General features: G+C 36.7%; 1 protein-coding gene across 8 annotated transcripts in view; it reads left to right on the forward strand.

Annotated features, from left to right (window-relative positions):
- The window catches only part of LOC129726435 (cGMP-dependent protein kinase, isozyme 2 forms cD4/T1/T3A/T3B), a 414,395-nt gene that overhangs the window by 279,969 nt on the left and 118,934 nt on the right, over positions 1 to 15,492 (forward strand). Inside the window, exon 2 of one of the 8 annotated variants that reach the window (XM_055683121.1) lies at positions 5,137 to 6,976. The exons of 6 other annotated variants lie outside the window; for them this stretch is intronic. In XM_055683121.1, the coding sequence (XP_055539096.1) occupies positions 5,416 to 6,976 (1,561 nt within the window). In that variant the 5' untranslated portion in view covers positions 5,137 to 5,415. Of the gene's footprint in view, positions 1 to 5,134; positions 6,977 to 15,492 lie in introns of those variants that run through there. One more of the 8 variants, XM_055683122.1, reaches the window with a different exon arrangement.

Raw genomic sequence — 15,492 nt, forward strand, 5'->3', positions numbered from 1 at the left:
GTAAGAATTAACAGAGGGAATGTATGGGATTAACAACTATTATAATCACTTTCCTCCAGAAAAGACATTTTTTTTTTATATTTTTCGACAATAACTTGATCTGTGTAGAAGCTATCTTCTTTGTGTCTCCTACTAAGTTGTGTACTATGCCTCACATTTTTGGCTTCTAAATGATACAGTTTTGAAATATTCAAAAAATCTTATTTTAAGGACTATTCTAATATCAAACGTTATATTTTCAAAACAAGAAGGGTTAGAAAAAAAGTGTACTCGGCAAGGTTTTTTGAGATAATACTATCTACAACTATGCTGAAGACACCATTTCTTTAAAGTGCAAGACTGAAAAGGTAGATTTTGCAGCGCCACTGGTGGCGAGGTTTCGAACTAGAACTTGATGTCATTCTTCAAGGTTTTTTATACACTAAATATCTCCCGAAGAAAATATGTCAATAAAATTATTATTTGGAGAGAAAATGAAAAAAAAAACGATTTTGAGCTCATTTTTGGAAGAAACATGGCCTGTGTAGAAGCTATCTTTTATGTGTCTTCTACAAAGTTGTGTATTTCGATAATATACAAGTGTATGCTAATGACTTCAACCTTACTTTCTGAATGCTATAGTAATTTTGATTTCTTCAAAAAAATCTAATTTTAAGGATTATTCTGATACAAAACGGCGTATCTCCAAAATAAGTGAAGTTAGAAGAAAAAAGTTTTCAGTAAAGTTATTTGTGACAACATTATCTACTACATTGCCTAAGACACAATTTGTCTAAAGTGTAACACTGTAAAATTAAATTTTGCAGCGCCACTAGTGACGCAGTTTAGAACTTAAATTTGTTGTTATGACTACATTTTTTCTTCTAATCATGGCTATAAATATAAAATGTTAGAAATACACCGATATCTTATTTTTGGAGGAAACTAGTCTGTGAATCTAAAGAAAAATTAAAATATTACAAACGGCCGTGGTGCCAGATATGTTCTTTTCACATTTTGACAATTAAATTGCATTTTTCGGCAAATGAGCATAGTTTGTTATCAAATTTGATAATTTCATCGTGTTTCTGGAAAAATGTTATATGAACAACATTTATCATCCGGAGGTACTATCACAGACAAACAGACGTACCGCGGAATTTATTTTTGTGGATCAAAATAACGGTGATTTAAAATGAGCTTCAGTTATGCGGAATATTCCCACCGTAGCGGTGGTGGCGCTGATGTGCTTTTTCCCTTTGAAATCAGTTGACAGTTGTCGCGCGCCGTGCTGCCAAAACAGCAGAAAGGCTGAAAGTTTAATCTTTTGCGGAATATGTCCAGTAGGTGTCGCACAAGTTAGTCGGAACCACAATTTTCTTAGAAATTTGTATGGAGTGGTACATCTATGACAGGGTGGCGAAAACCTGGGAAATCAGGGAATTTCGGGGAAATTATTTTTCGATCTGGGAAATCAGGGAATATCACGGAAAAATGAAAAATAATCAACGAAAAATTTCTAACCGGTACGTGATTCGTTTTTGAACGGCTCTTTAGTGCAAAAACTGATTTTTTTTTCAATTTGAAAACTTTACTGTTCAATTTCATATCTGATCAAACATTTTTTTTCACTGGGATTTTAGAGTTGCGTTTATCTACGTTGCACTTTTTTGTGCTGAATGCTGAAAAAATCAGTAAAATTAATGTTATATTATATGTTAAATCAGAGAAAATCAGGAAATTTGATTTGAATTTTTTTTTAATTTTATGTTTAATTTTTCTGGTTCTAAACAATCTTCTTTTTTGGGTGTTTTTTTGTGTCTCCGGATAAGCTATATCAATGAACATTCTGGAAACTGCATTTTGACGAAAACCAGTCCAAGAATTAATTGATTAATTAATTAATTAATTTATTTATTTATTTAATGTAATTTAACTGACGAATGTCTTATTAAATGTTGTGCGGTCAAAATCATAAAAGTGAGGTATTATTCAGTCTTCTTTTGAACATTAATGGTGGTTCTCCAAATTCGTACAAGTTTTCTACAGCAAAAAGGTACGAAAACAGGCATTCATTGGTTCGTTGCATCCAAATACAGTACGATGATAGTTTCGTTGCAGCAGTCCGGTAGAGCGAAGAGTTCGCTGTAAGGCCGGAAGTTTAATATGGATAGCGTTTTCGGGGAGTCAGTTTCGTTGTACATTAACTTGGCAATTTGGAATTATAAAAAATGGTAATTTTAAGCACCTGTGTTGCCAGATAAATTATTTTGGTAATTGAAAAATTAAATTGCGGCAGATGAGTATACTTTTATTACAAATTTAGCAATTTCATCGTATTTTCGAGAAAATTTTACATAAAAAACACTTATCATTCGACGGTATTATTAAGAAAAGTCGAGTTAAAGCAGTTTTTGGAAACAAAGTCAAATTTACTCTGACTTGCTTCAATTTCTATTCTTATTTTGCTAATATCTCTGTTTCTGTTTTGGAAAATCTATACGGAGCGTCTTAGCAGAATGATTCAAAAAATCAAAAGAAAGAGTTATTAGTTTCCGTTAGACATTACTACACAATACAATTTCAATATTTATTTCTCAAATTTATAGTAGAGTCTAACGGAAACTGATAATTCTTTCTTTTGATCTCTGTTTCGATTTTTAACATTCTGAACGATGCAATTTGGAGGGAATTAGTCAATAAATTCAGAAAAAATATAAATTTGAGTCGGAAATCCATGATAAAACAGTTTTTTTATATTATTGTGGCATTTTTAGGTTTTAACTTTAGCAAAGGTTTTTTTTTATTGAAGAAATTGTTTTCTAGAAATAGACTCTCGTTTCTGGAAAAAGTTTTTTTTTACCACAGTATGAAATAAAATATTGAAATATGAAAAATAGAATATTATTATTCATAAATCATTAGACAACAAATGACAACACTGTGTCTGAAGAAAATATATAATCATTGAAATCCTAAATATTTTTGGGAATATAATCAAATAGTTATAATCTAAAAGTAGAAAGCAAAAAAAAAAAATGGATATTCAAGGCTGAATTCCCTGGTTAATTTCCTTCAAATGCATCATCCAGAATGTCCAAAATCAAAACAGCGCTATTAGCAAAATAAGAATAGACGTTATAGGCAAATCAAAGTAAATTTGACTTTACTTGTTAAAACTGCTGTGTCTCGAGTTTTGTTCCTATTACTTATATTTTCAGTATAACAATCTCTTGAGTCAATTTCAAGCCATTTTTTGTTTTTTAATACCTAGTTTTTCGCTCTTCAAACTAAACTAAATGTTCTCTCCGTTTAAGCTAAAATTCAAGAGTTTATATACTTAGGAATTGTTTTGAATGCAAAATGTTGTTGATGAAAAATGATGTTTTTTAAATTGAAGCCTCTTTGGATTCTTTTTTAACTCTGATTGTATGCTTGTCCAGAGTTTTTTTTCCCTAGCAATTTAATGATTTTCCCAAGGGTGTATTTTATCAATCTGAAATTTGAAGTTTTTTTCTAAAAACCCAAATAATGTTTTCTGATTTGCTCTGTGACAGTCACCGTAGAATCAAACTTCATAATATAAATTTTGCGGAAATATTTCCGGAAACAAATAGGAAAAATGCTCAACATGTTTTCACAATACAAAATGAAATGAAAAAAAGCAACTATCATGATGATGTTTTGAATTTCCAACAACTTATTAAACACGCATTCTAAACCTTCCCGTAACATAGTGCAACGCAGTTTCTACACTATTTATAACCCATATTGTACTCTTTATGACCTACATTCCACATTGGGCCAGGAAGGTAATCTCGCAGAAAAATTTTATCAGTACTCAGGGTTCACTCAATCTCTTTCCAATCTTCTGCAAAGCTTTTTGGAATAATTAGGATTTCTAATTGAATACTTAACTTTGTTCGCGATTTGACCGCAAAGATAATGCTGCGGTTCCAACCTTTTTATCTTATACGTTATAGCTAACTCAACCAAGTTGTTGGTGGCATTTTGTAAAACATTGTAGAAGACACGAAATTTTTATCTCTCATTTCTGGAATATACGAGTTATTATTTCTTGATGGATGTACTTTTTGTGTTTTTTTTTATTCGAGTTTGCATACAACCAGGTTCATGACCAGTGCCCGGTTACTCTATTCAATCGATATCCAGACTCTAGCAATGTTGCTTGGTATAATAAGGGCTTCAATTTGCGTCCCTTTGTTTCTTACACGCTAGAGCTTTGCACTTTTTGTCTTCTATCTACATATTTGTAAAATTGATTAAAAATTTTGAAATCTGCTGGTATCCGATATTACCCAAAAGAGAATGGAATTTGTTAGTTCAAGCCCCAAGCACTCATTCTAGTTAGTCTTTCCGCATAATCGTTGGAACTGTTACAAAACCAACGAAATTATTGCAGCAACAAACAACACGTACAACCATTACCGGTTCGGTTCGATTGGAAATAATCCCCGCACAATCATTTTGCCCAACACCATTTTTTTATTTCGAATTAGCCCACCACTCTGCCGTTTCCTTGTAGATCACCCAAGTGTTTCTGTAGTTGATCGCACACTTTCGTGGGAAGTAATTCCTCGATCATTGAACCCATCGTCATTCAACAATTTTATATCATTACCAATAATTACTCGTCGTTGAGTAAGAGCAGTGGTTACCCTTACGCACACAGAATGACGGAGGCATATTGTCGCGTTCATTCTAGCGTCGCCAATTTAAGAATTTACACCCAATCAACAACACATTCACCACCAACCTGTAGCATGCGTTACAAACAGCAAATAGACAAAAATCACTTCGCCGTTACGGATCAATCAATTAGCGAACAAAAAACGAAACACCGTTTCAAACGATTGATTTCATAGTGAATTGCCTACTACCTACTAGCGAGTGGGGATTTGTTTTTTTTTTCGCTTTCGTACGGACGAACGCGCTCGCTCGGCCTGGACGGGAAAAAAAACTTCATCCGAATACATTAGATAGTCTGCCCTCTGACAATCGCGTGGAACTTAGTAATATTTGAGGCAATAATAATTATCGAACCAAACTAGATTGAACCACGCAAGTGTTTACCAGATATGTATTCAGCATGTTGTTCGATAGTGTATGACTCCTAATTCCATTGTTTGCATTCAGACGGAGCGTGAAAATTGTTCCAGTGTTACAGCAACCCGTATCAACTAGCTCATAGACACGCTCAGTACAACGACGGAGTGCAACCGAAGAGGTTTTCCGAAAAATGAAGACGCTCATGGCGCGACAGCAGTGAGGTTCGCCAACCAGGCAACAGATGGCGTTACGTGTGTGTGTTTTAATCCGAAAATCAATAATGAATGGACCAGTGCGTTAAAGTGTGCCTATTCGCGTTCTAAGTTTGAGTGTAAGTGAGAAAGTTCAGTATATAAAATAAGAAAAATGCGGATCAAACATCATCCCGGCAGGGCGATCGAAGCCAGCTTATCGCTGGACCAGCACAACGCAATGGGAGCCCTGTACGAGGCCAATTGGGATAAAGTGCAGTCCAGCATGAATTCCCTAATCGAAAGTCACCATGGGCTGGGACGGAAAGATGACGGTAAAATAACGCCCCTTCGGGAGATAGATGAAGATGAAGGTTTGCCAGACGAGGATGAAGACGTAACGCAGGGTCTAAAACGTAATAGTACAGTCCTGAAAGCTCTCAACGGCTACAAACCATCCACGATACGTCGCCATCGGCTGCGACAGTTTCCGGAGTGGGACGAGCTGAAGGAATCCAGTTATTCGGAGGAGAATTTAGACACAGTACGATCCCATAGCTCCTTCAAACCGTTCGTCAACTCTCACACCAGAATGACGAGTGGCTATCGCCAATACGACCGAGAATCGCCATCAAAAGAATACCGGATGTACGTAAATCTCGCCTCATCGGAGAGTTTCCGAACTCCAATCGCCGGCGGAAAAAATACAGCTCTGAAGCGATCCAACACGGTGGCTATCCAAAGTGGCAACTTGGATGCCTGTCGACCCCGGACGCTGGATCGTCGGGACGTCTTTCAGCGATTGAAAGAAAAAGTTCGCCAGCAAAAGCCAATCGATGAGTTTTCCGACCATCAACGAAGTTACGGATTTCCTGCCAACAGTGAAAAAATCGATCATAGCAATACTAGTTATAGGTTCAACAAAAACTGTGATACTAAAAGTTCTAAGTCTCTCGAGTCAATATCGGCTCTTCCGGACTATCACCGCGGAAGTGACGATAGTGAAAGCAATCTTTCGATAGGAGACCGAATGACGGGTTATCGCTCCTCAAGCGATCTTTGCTCCCGAGTGTATCGCGATGATACTGGAAAGTCGCTCCGCCACATTCCGAAATCCACTGCAACTTTATCTCGCAATAAAAGCGTTAAAGGTCGTCCCATTCTGGATGACATCCCAGCCGACCTGCTGCCCCGTTCGGATTCCGAAAGTTTCAAGAAAACTAAAAAGGTCGGCTTCGGTAAAATGCTGTACAACACTATTTCCGCCGGCAGCAAATTTCCACGATCTTTACTTAAAAACCACTTCAGTAGAGATATCGACGAATCGTCAGAATACGACAACTTTGATTATCGGCATTCCGACCCATTCGAAACATCGAGGATTTCCTCTGGCTTCCATCAAACACCTCCACTAGTGTCACCTTCTTCTCCGAAGTCAAGCTCTCCTTCGTCAACTGCGTCATCCTTTAAGAAACTTTTCCGCTCGCGTTCCCGTGCCAACCGACGCCAGCCGAGCAGTTCCTCCAGTTCAGCTGATTCGGCTGATTCGTTCCTGCTGCCAACACCGGAAGAACGACCCGTTCCTCCACCGCTGCCGGCGCCTCGCGTTCTTTTGGCCACCCATCATCGTCAGAATATCGTTCCGGTTCATACGTACGCACGCAAACGACGCACTGGTGCTCTCAATGCCGAACCTATCTACGGCAATCTGGAGGACGTCCACGGAAATAATGAAGGTAAGTGTACTTATCTTTCTGGCTTCTAATTGTTGTTTGTAAATTGGACAGGTGTGACCTGTGTGCTGTTTTTTTAGCTAATTTTCTGCTACATTTTGTTATGACTGCAAAACTAACGGTATGAAAAAAAAATTTAAGTTGGTTAAATAACTTGCAGTCAGTGTAACTTCTTTCTGTAAGCGATGAAAAATGGCATGGTTTTTAAGTTTTTTTTTTTAACTTCATGTACTTATGCAATTTACCTTCGGGCAATTTTAGTTATCATGAAATCCATTTAGGGAATCCAAAAGCGTTCCGCTGAGTTGCTACGCTTATGCTCCGAAATTGGTTTCGGACGTTTGAAGCACGGTGGGTCGTAAAATTTCAACTACCGAATAAAACCAATTGCGCTCTTCATGGCCGATCCGTTGACATGTAACATTACCTAACGTCGCAACCATCGTAGCACAATGATATTACGTGTCCGGTCAACGTTGACAGTCAAATTAGATGCACATTAAATACAGCTCCAATCTCCAATCCACAGCCTTACGTCGATCGTAAAAATATCGCCTTCGACTGGCGATGACTTAATCGGTTGAAAATCCGCATCTCCATTTATGAACTCAGCATATACGACGAAGGATGATGAGCAACCGTTAAAAAAACACCAAATCGCACATACGCGAAAGGTTACTGATCCGATCGCATATCGCCAATCGCTTCGCTTCGGGACGACTCACAGTGGAACACTTAGAACATCAAACCTGATCATAATTATTTAAAAAAAATTTTTGCACTGAAAACGTATCATTTTGTGATAATAAAAACAAATAATTGGATTTGGATAATATTTTACATGGAGTAACCCACTTAAAGTGATGGATGAAATTTCTTATAATGAAATTTAAATTCAGTCATAGTCGGGTCAGAATTCATCCAAATACTTGAATTTATCATGAAATGACATTTTAATACACATTTCAGTCGTTTGACAAAGTTTCATTTGGGTAACCAAGGCTACAACTATCCAAAAAGCGAAAAATTAAGAATTTCTTGAGACCGGAAGCATCCGGAAGGTTTTTCTTCACCATTATAACCAAAAATATTAGCACTTTCACGTAATATAAGCCGTTCAACCGGATTTTGCCGGAAACATAACTTATCCTATTTTGAGTTAACTTATAAAAACAAATATTTTGGGTTTTATTATATTGATTCTGACAAACACCAGGGTATTTGGAGAGAATGGCATACATGCTAAGTACACATTTCTGTTCGATTAACATTATTTAACAATCTCCATCGTTGTTTAATTTAAAAATCACTTGTTTATCTTCGGAACGTTATATTTTAGCTCACGGTATCAAAGCGTCATTATGATGCACAAAAAACTGTTGAATTGCGGTCGGTTTAAACCTCTCGTTAAGACCGTAAACATAACTTTTGGATGTTGATGAGCTGTCAAGTGATCTAGCATACATCACACTTCAAAATGAAACACTACAATACAAAGTTGATTTACTTTGAATTTTTCACTTATGATCAGGTTTTAAACGCATTTACTCCAATGTGCGATGTTGTCATTGAACCATAAAGTCCGCAAATATCAAACTGGCGAAGGCGATACAAAAGAGACCCCGTTGATGATGTATTTCTTCCCGTTGCATTGTCGCAATCTCGTGGTTTTTCTCGCTGTCTTTTTAATAGTCGCATTGGCAGTGTGCATCTTTTTATCTCACTTTTAAGCTCTTAGCTTTTACATAATATATCTTATTGAGTGATAGCAAAACAGCTATGGAAAAAAGATTCATACTCTAGATATCCCTTTGATAATCAAACTAAATCCCATTACTATCCAAAAACGACAAGAACAACCTTAGATTTTGATTTCAATATGCAGGATATCCTAGTAGAATTAATGACTTACTAAACCACTTAGCATGCGGTAATGACATAGTTGAGAATTGAAAACAGGAATGAATTTTGATTCCTCGAAGATATTTTATTGATGATTTCTCTGGTCGACAAACCTTTCTTACCTTTCCTGTGAATTTTGGAGCCCCTGAAGTATTCAGAAATGCGTCAAAACACCGCACAGTAAGTGCTCCTCGGGTTTATCGTTTCTACGGTGGCATATGACAAAACTCATTTATGTCTCTAAAAAAATTATCTTCGCTAGGGGCACAAAATTCACAGGAATGGTTAAAAAGTTTCAATCTCTCATTTTTTACAGTAAAAGCTTTAGGGCAGAACCTATGTTCACCAGTGTTATAAATTTATTGATTAAAAATATAAATTTTTCTCGTATAAACTTTACATTCGACGCCTCCAGTTAGTTTGAATCGATTTTTTTTTTTCAACTGCTTTTGAAATAATCAATTTTTTCAATAAATTTTCCAATCGATACGTTGCGGGTGTAGGTCTAACCGCAAAATAATTGCTAAGCCACCTTGCAGTGGGTTTATTTTCCATGTACCAATCCAATAGCCTCAAGACATTTGTTTCAACTATTAAGGGTTTTATAATGACAATTAAAGTGCTATATAATTTATGACCTAATTTGTCATTTCACCTGAAGTGGGTTTGTGTGCTCAGGCTTTGGATACATCGTCGTAAAATTATACAAAGAATTGGTAATGAAACGATTCTTCAATTATTATAATAAAATTAATAAAATTTATCATGAACGTTCATCATAAATCTTATCATGGTTATTACAATAAACCGTAAGCAAACCATACCCAGTAACCACAAAATTCCGTGAAAAGAAAATAATATTTTTTTTACCTATTTTCCGATTTCACTGAAACTACAGTTGTTACTTTTTGATAAATTTTATGATATCAGGCCATTTTATGATATCAGTTTTTCATGTGTACTTACGACAGTCGTCTGTCTGAAAATGTGACTGATGAATAAAATATTTTATATCAGAAAACCGGTTTGTTTGATACCTTTAGAAAAAATATTGACCGTAGAAAAAAAATTTCTTCTTAAGAAAAAAAGGATCATTATAAATTGGATATCTACAAAATTCTACATTTCGAAGAGCTGATTTTTCACAAAAACTACACACTCTTGTCTATGCTTTGATACTTTCTGTAATACGTCTGAATAAAAAAGTAAAAAAGTTATAACTTTTTGAAAAACCAAAACAAATAGGTACTTTTCTCAATTTTGCTTACAGTGTAAATTTTTGTGGAAGGAAGGAAATTACTTTCTACAACTTTGCCGTAGACACTGATACCGATCAAACAAATAATTGAAATGCTGAAATCCGCAATATCTCTCAACTTGATGTCCCGGGTTTTTTGATGACATAAATCGAACTTTGGGATAATCTCCTACGCCGAGTGTTTATTATTGATAAAAAAATTTTCAACGTTTCAACGGTTTGTTTGATCGGTATAGTCTTCGGCAAAGTGGTAGATAATAATTTTATCCTTCCACAAAAATATACACTGTGGAAAATTTTTTTTCTTTGTTTGTTTTTTTTTAGAAAAAAAACTCAGAACCTCTATAATTTTTATTCTACTAAATGTGTAAGTCATTGTGGAATAAATCGCGTGAGAACGAGAAGTATGCTCAGACCATAAAGGATGTTTCATCGAATATGGAGTCTGTAATTATAGATTTTCTATATTAACCGAATAAACCCTCATCAAATGCAACTGATATTGAGAGCAGCTTAACACTGTTTAAACTGTTAAAAACAGATTGGTTTGAACATGGCGAAATTGGTGTGTAAATAACAATGTAAAAACCAATGAAAACTTTTCTGGTGTTTCACCGGCATGCTAAATTGCTTATAGCTGGCATTTGGTATCCTTTATGTATTATTGAAAAGGTATTTTGTTCTCATTATCTGATTGGTTCACATATTTGAAAAATGAGAAATTCCCTTTGAGACTTGATCACTCAAAATAATTCAAGTTTTGTTTGTTTGAAGGCCCATGATCATTAAGCTGCATTAGGGTAATCAATTTGATGAACTGCATGTTAACTAGAAAACAATGTTTTTTACGAAATTTTTGACCAGAATTTTATTGGAATTATTGCAATAAATTATTAGTTACTAATAACATTAGAATACCCTTGTTGTAACCATTCTAATGATAGGTTTGTTTTGAATACTTCATGAAAAATATAATGTGTAAAAGTAATTTTAATTGAAGTAACTTTTAGCACAAACATACGGTCTAGTCGAACAAGTTTTGATAATTTTTACATACGACACTAGCTGACCCGGCAAACTTCATCCCGCCTATTTTAGTGTTCAATTTGATAATTCTATACATTTCAAATTTATTGATTCCTTGCGATTGGATTATATCGTTTAAAAATAATTGGTTTTATCGGAATGGCAAATCCTCAACTTTTGGCTTTTGTACATGACCTCTATTCCGGATATATATTGGGTGCATTTAAGTTATTGTCGTTGTTTTCCAGAAACTAAAAGTGGTCATCTTCTAATTCAAAATGGCGTCCAGGGTCAATGCTTGGCTTCTTTACATCATTTCGATTGCGGACTTATCCATATGTAGTAGTATTCGGTTATTTTCGGCTGTTTTCCAGAAGTTGCCATTTTGCAATTCAAACTGTTGTCTGAGGTCAATTTATTGCTCCTTGCATCATTCTGGATCCGGTGATCCGGAACCGTAAGTCGCCATCTTGGATTTAAAAATGGCACTTGGAAACAATTTCTGGCCCCTGAGCGCCATTCTGGTTTAAGAAACACCCATATTGGGTATTATTTGGTCAATTTCGGCTGTTCTCCAGAAACCGGATGTCACCATCTTCGAATTCAAAATGGTGTCTGTGGTCGATGCTAGCTCCTGTGTATCATTTTGGTTCCGAAGATACTCATTTTGTATGGAAATCGGCCATTTTTGGCTGTTTTTTAGAAACCGGAAGTTGCCATCTTACAATTCATAATGGTGTCTGAGGTCAATTTTCAGCTTCATTCTCGTTCCAGAGATACTCATATTGGGTGGTACTTTAGGCTGTTTCCAGACACCGGTAGTCGCCATCATACAATTCAAAATATTGTCTGAGGTCGATTTGTGGCTTCAGTGCATCATAACAATCCCGGAAATACCTATAATGGGTGGTATTTGGTCATTTGCCGCTGTTTCTCAGAAACCGGGAGTCGCCTTCTTACAATTCAAAATGTTGTCTGAAGTTGATAGGTCGATTTGTGGCTTCAGTGCATCATAACAATTCCGGAAGTCGCCATCTTGGATTTCAAAATGGTATTTGGGAACAATTTCTGGCCTCCGTGCGTCAATCTGATTAAAGAAACGCTCATATTAAGTGGTATTTGATCATTTTCGGCTGTTTTCCAAACACCGGAAGTTGCCAGCTTACAATTCAAAATGTTGTCTGAAGTCGATTTGTGGCTTCAGTGGTCGATTTGTGGCTTCAGTGCATCATAACAATCCCGGAAATACCCATATGGCGTCGAACACAAATTACGTAACGCTAAAAACCTAGATTTCAGACCACCTCCCCCCTCTATGTAACGATGAGTAACGTTATATATGACTCCCCCCCCCTAAAGTTACGTAACGCTGGACAACCTGTCCCCCCCTCCAAATTTGCCATTTTGAGCAAACATCTCTGTTACGTAACGGGCTCAACTACCCCCCCATCCTCCCCCTATGTAACAATAAGTAACGCAGACTTATCCCCCCTCCTCCCCCCCTTCATGCGTTACGTAATTTGTGTACGACGCCTATTGGGTGGTATTTGGTCATTTGCCGCTGTTTTTCAGAAACCGGAAGTCGTCATCTTGGATTTCAGAATGGCATTAGGAGACATTTTTTGGCCTCTGAGCGTCATTCTGGTTGAAATGGTCTGGTTCTGGTCTGAGGTCGATTTGTGGCTTCAGTGCATCATAACAATTCCGGAAATACCCATGTTGGGTGGTATAAGGTCATTTGCCGCTATTTTTCAGAAACGGAAAGTCACCATCTTGGATTTCGAAATGGCATTTGGGAACGATTTCTAGCCTCCGTGCGTCAATCTGATTAAAGAAACGCTTATATTGAGTGGTATTTGATCATTTTCGGCTGTTTTCCAGTTACCGAAAGTTACCATCTTACAATTCAAATTGTTGTTTGAGGTCGATTTGTGGCTTCAGTGTATCATAACAATCCCAGAAATACCCATATTGGGTGGTATTTGGTCATTTGCCGCTGTTTTTCAGAAACCGGAAGTCGCCATCTTGGATTTCAAAATGGCATTTGTAAACAATTTCTGGCCTCTGAGCGTCAATCTGGTTAAAGAAACACTCATATTGGGTTGTATTTGGTCATTTTCGGCTGTTTTCCAGACACCGGAAGTCGCCATCTTACAATTCGAAATGTTGTCTGATGTCGATTTGTGGCTTCAGTGCATCATAACAATTCCGGAAATACCCATGTTGGGTGGTATAAGGTCATTTGCCGCTATTTTTCAGAAACGGAAAGTCGCCATCTTGGATTTCGAAATGGTATTTGGAGACATGCCAGAAGAAGGAAAAGTGTCGAAACATTATGGACGTGTTTGTTACCCCTAAAAACAATCACCTGCCAAATTTGGTTCCATTTAGTTGGTTAGTTCTCGAGATAAGCAGAAATTTGTGTTTCATTTGTTATGAACCCCTCCCTCACAAAAGAGGGAGGGGAGTCGAACCACTATGGACATACTTGTTACCCCTAAAAACATTCACATACCAAATTTGGTTGTATTTGATTGATTGGTTCTCGAGCGGTGCGAAATTCGTATTTCATTTGTATGGGACCCCTCCCTTGTAGAAGAGGGAGGGGTATCAAACCATTATGGATATATATGTTACCCCTAAAAACCGACAATATTTGGTTCTATTTACTTGGTTAGTTCTCGAGATGTGCAGAAATTTGTGTTTCATTTGTATGGGGCCCCTCCCTTCCAGAGGAGGGAAGGGTGTCGAACCTACATGGACATATTTGTTACTCCTGGAAACATCCACATGCCAAATTTGGTTCCATTTGCTTGGTTAGTTTTCGAGGTGTGCAGAAGTTTGTGTTTCATTTGTATGGGACCCCTCCCTTTCAGAAGAGGGAAGGGTGTCGAATCAACATGGACATATTTGTTACTCCTGAAAACAACCACATGCCAAATTTGGTTCCATTTGCTTGGTTAGTTTTCGAGATGTGCAGGAATTTGTGTTTCATTTGTATGGGACCCCTCGCTTGCAGAAGGGGGAGGGGTCTTGAACTATCTTAGTCACCTATCCCGGCCCCTAAAACCCTATATACAAATTTCCACGCCGATCGGTTCGGTAGTTTCCAAGCCTATATGAATCAGACAGACAGACAGAGCTGCATTTTTATATGTTTAGATTGTTTTAAATGGCATACATTTCTGATTTCAACATATTTTATGTAAAAAACCATAAACTTTCGTATGATGCATGAATTTTTAAGATAGCCATCTATCCAATATGTTGGCCAAATTTGATTTGGCTACTACCTTACTTGACGTTTACAAAAAAGTAGTTTGAGTAATCCCATAAAGAAATATAGAAGATAGAGCATTTTTGTGATTATATTTTTGAATTTTTGAATCAGTTTGGGTATATTCATACAAATTAAATAATTTTTGGCTGTTATAATTAAGTTTGAAACTTCAAAGAGAGTATTCTATCACACATGAGGAAAAAGAACACCCAATAGATGATTTTTTTTATTTGTCATTCTTGAGTGTTCTGCAAATTTGTAGAGTTCCCTAACTAATACACAAAGAACCCTAAGTGAGAATTCTCATAACACCCATCATTCAGTAACGGAATTGTAAGGGGAATCGTTTCTACGATACATACAGAATATGTTGAAATCGCATATGGAAAACCTTCTCATCGATTTATCGAGATTTCGTTTTGAAAAATCTGTAACGTATTTGTAAACGATCCGATTAGTGCTGGAAAAAGGATTTATGTTTTATCAAAGACAACTAGAACAAGAACACGAACACGACCGATTTCCGACGGTTAGTGCTGCCATCTGATGACTTAAATTCTCAAAAATTTGTCACTATGAGCAAAACCGATTTATCGTGCATAGTGCGTCATCGATCGTTGAGCTGTTCAAGGTTATATATGAAAAAGGTGTAGCAGTTTGGTCAGTTCGACGCTTAAGATAACATGCAGATTAATGATATTGTCATTTTTTGCACTTAATGCTATTGTCTCCCAGATGGTCTCGAGGTACGATGTTGGCCTAACAAGCTAGTCGTCGTAGGTTGTAGTCTCGGCTCGGGAGAGACTGTTACTGTCAGTAGGATCGTAGCGTTAGCTTTGCTTTGCTTCGCTCTTGCCATATTTTTTGCACTTCAAAGTACGAAAGAAAAGTGTAAAATTGACTGTCAGAGTGGGGGTTTATATTGAGGGGTTATACACTAAGGTCGCTTTTTACGCGGTTTTTTTACGCGGATTCCGGAATTTACGCGGATTCTGGAATTTACGCGGTATTTTTTGTTGCATAGATTTCGGTTTCCCTTCACTCGGAATGCAA

Source organism: Wyeomyia smithii, chromosome 3 (genome assembly GCF_029784165.1).
Source record: "Wyeomyia smithii strain HCP4-BCI-WySm-NY-G18 chromosome 3, ASM2978416v1, whole genome shotgun sequence".
In the NCBI taxonomy this organism is placed as follows: domain Eukaryota; kingdom Metazoa; phylum Arthropoda; class Insecta; order Diptera; family Culicidae; genus Wyeomyia; species Wyeomyia smithii.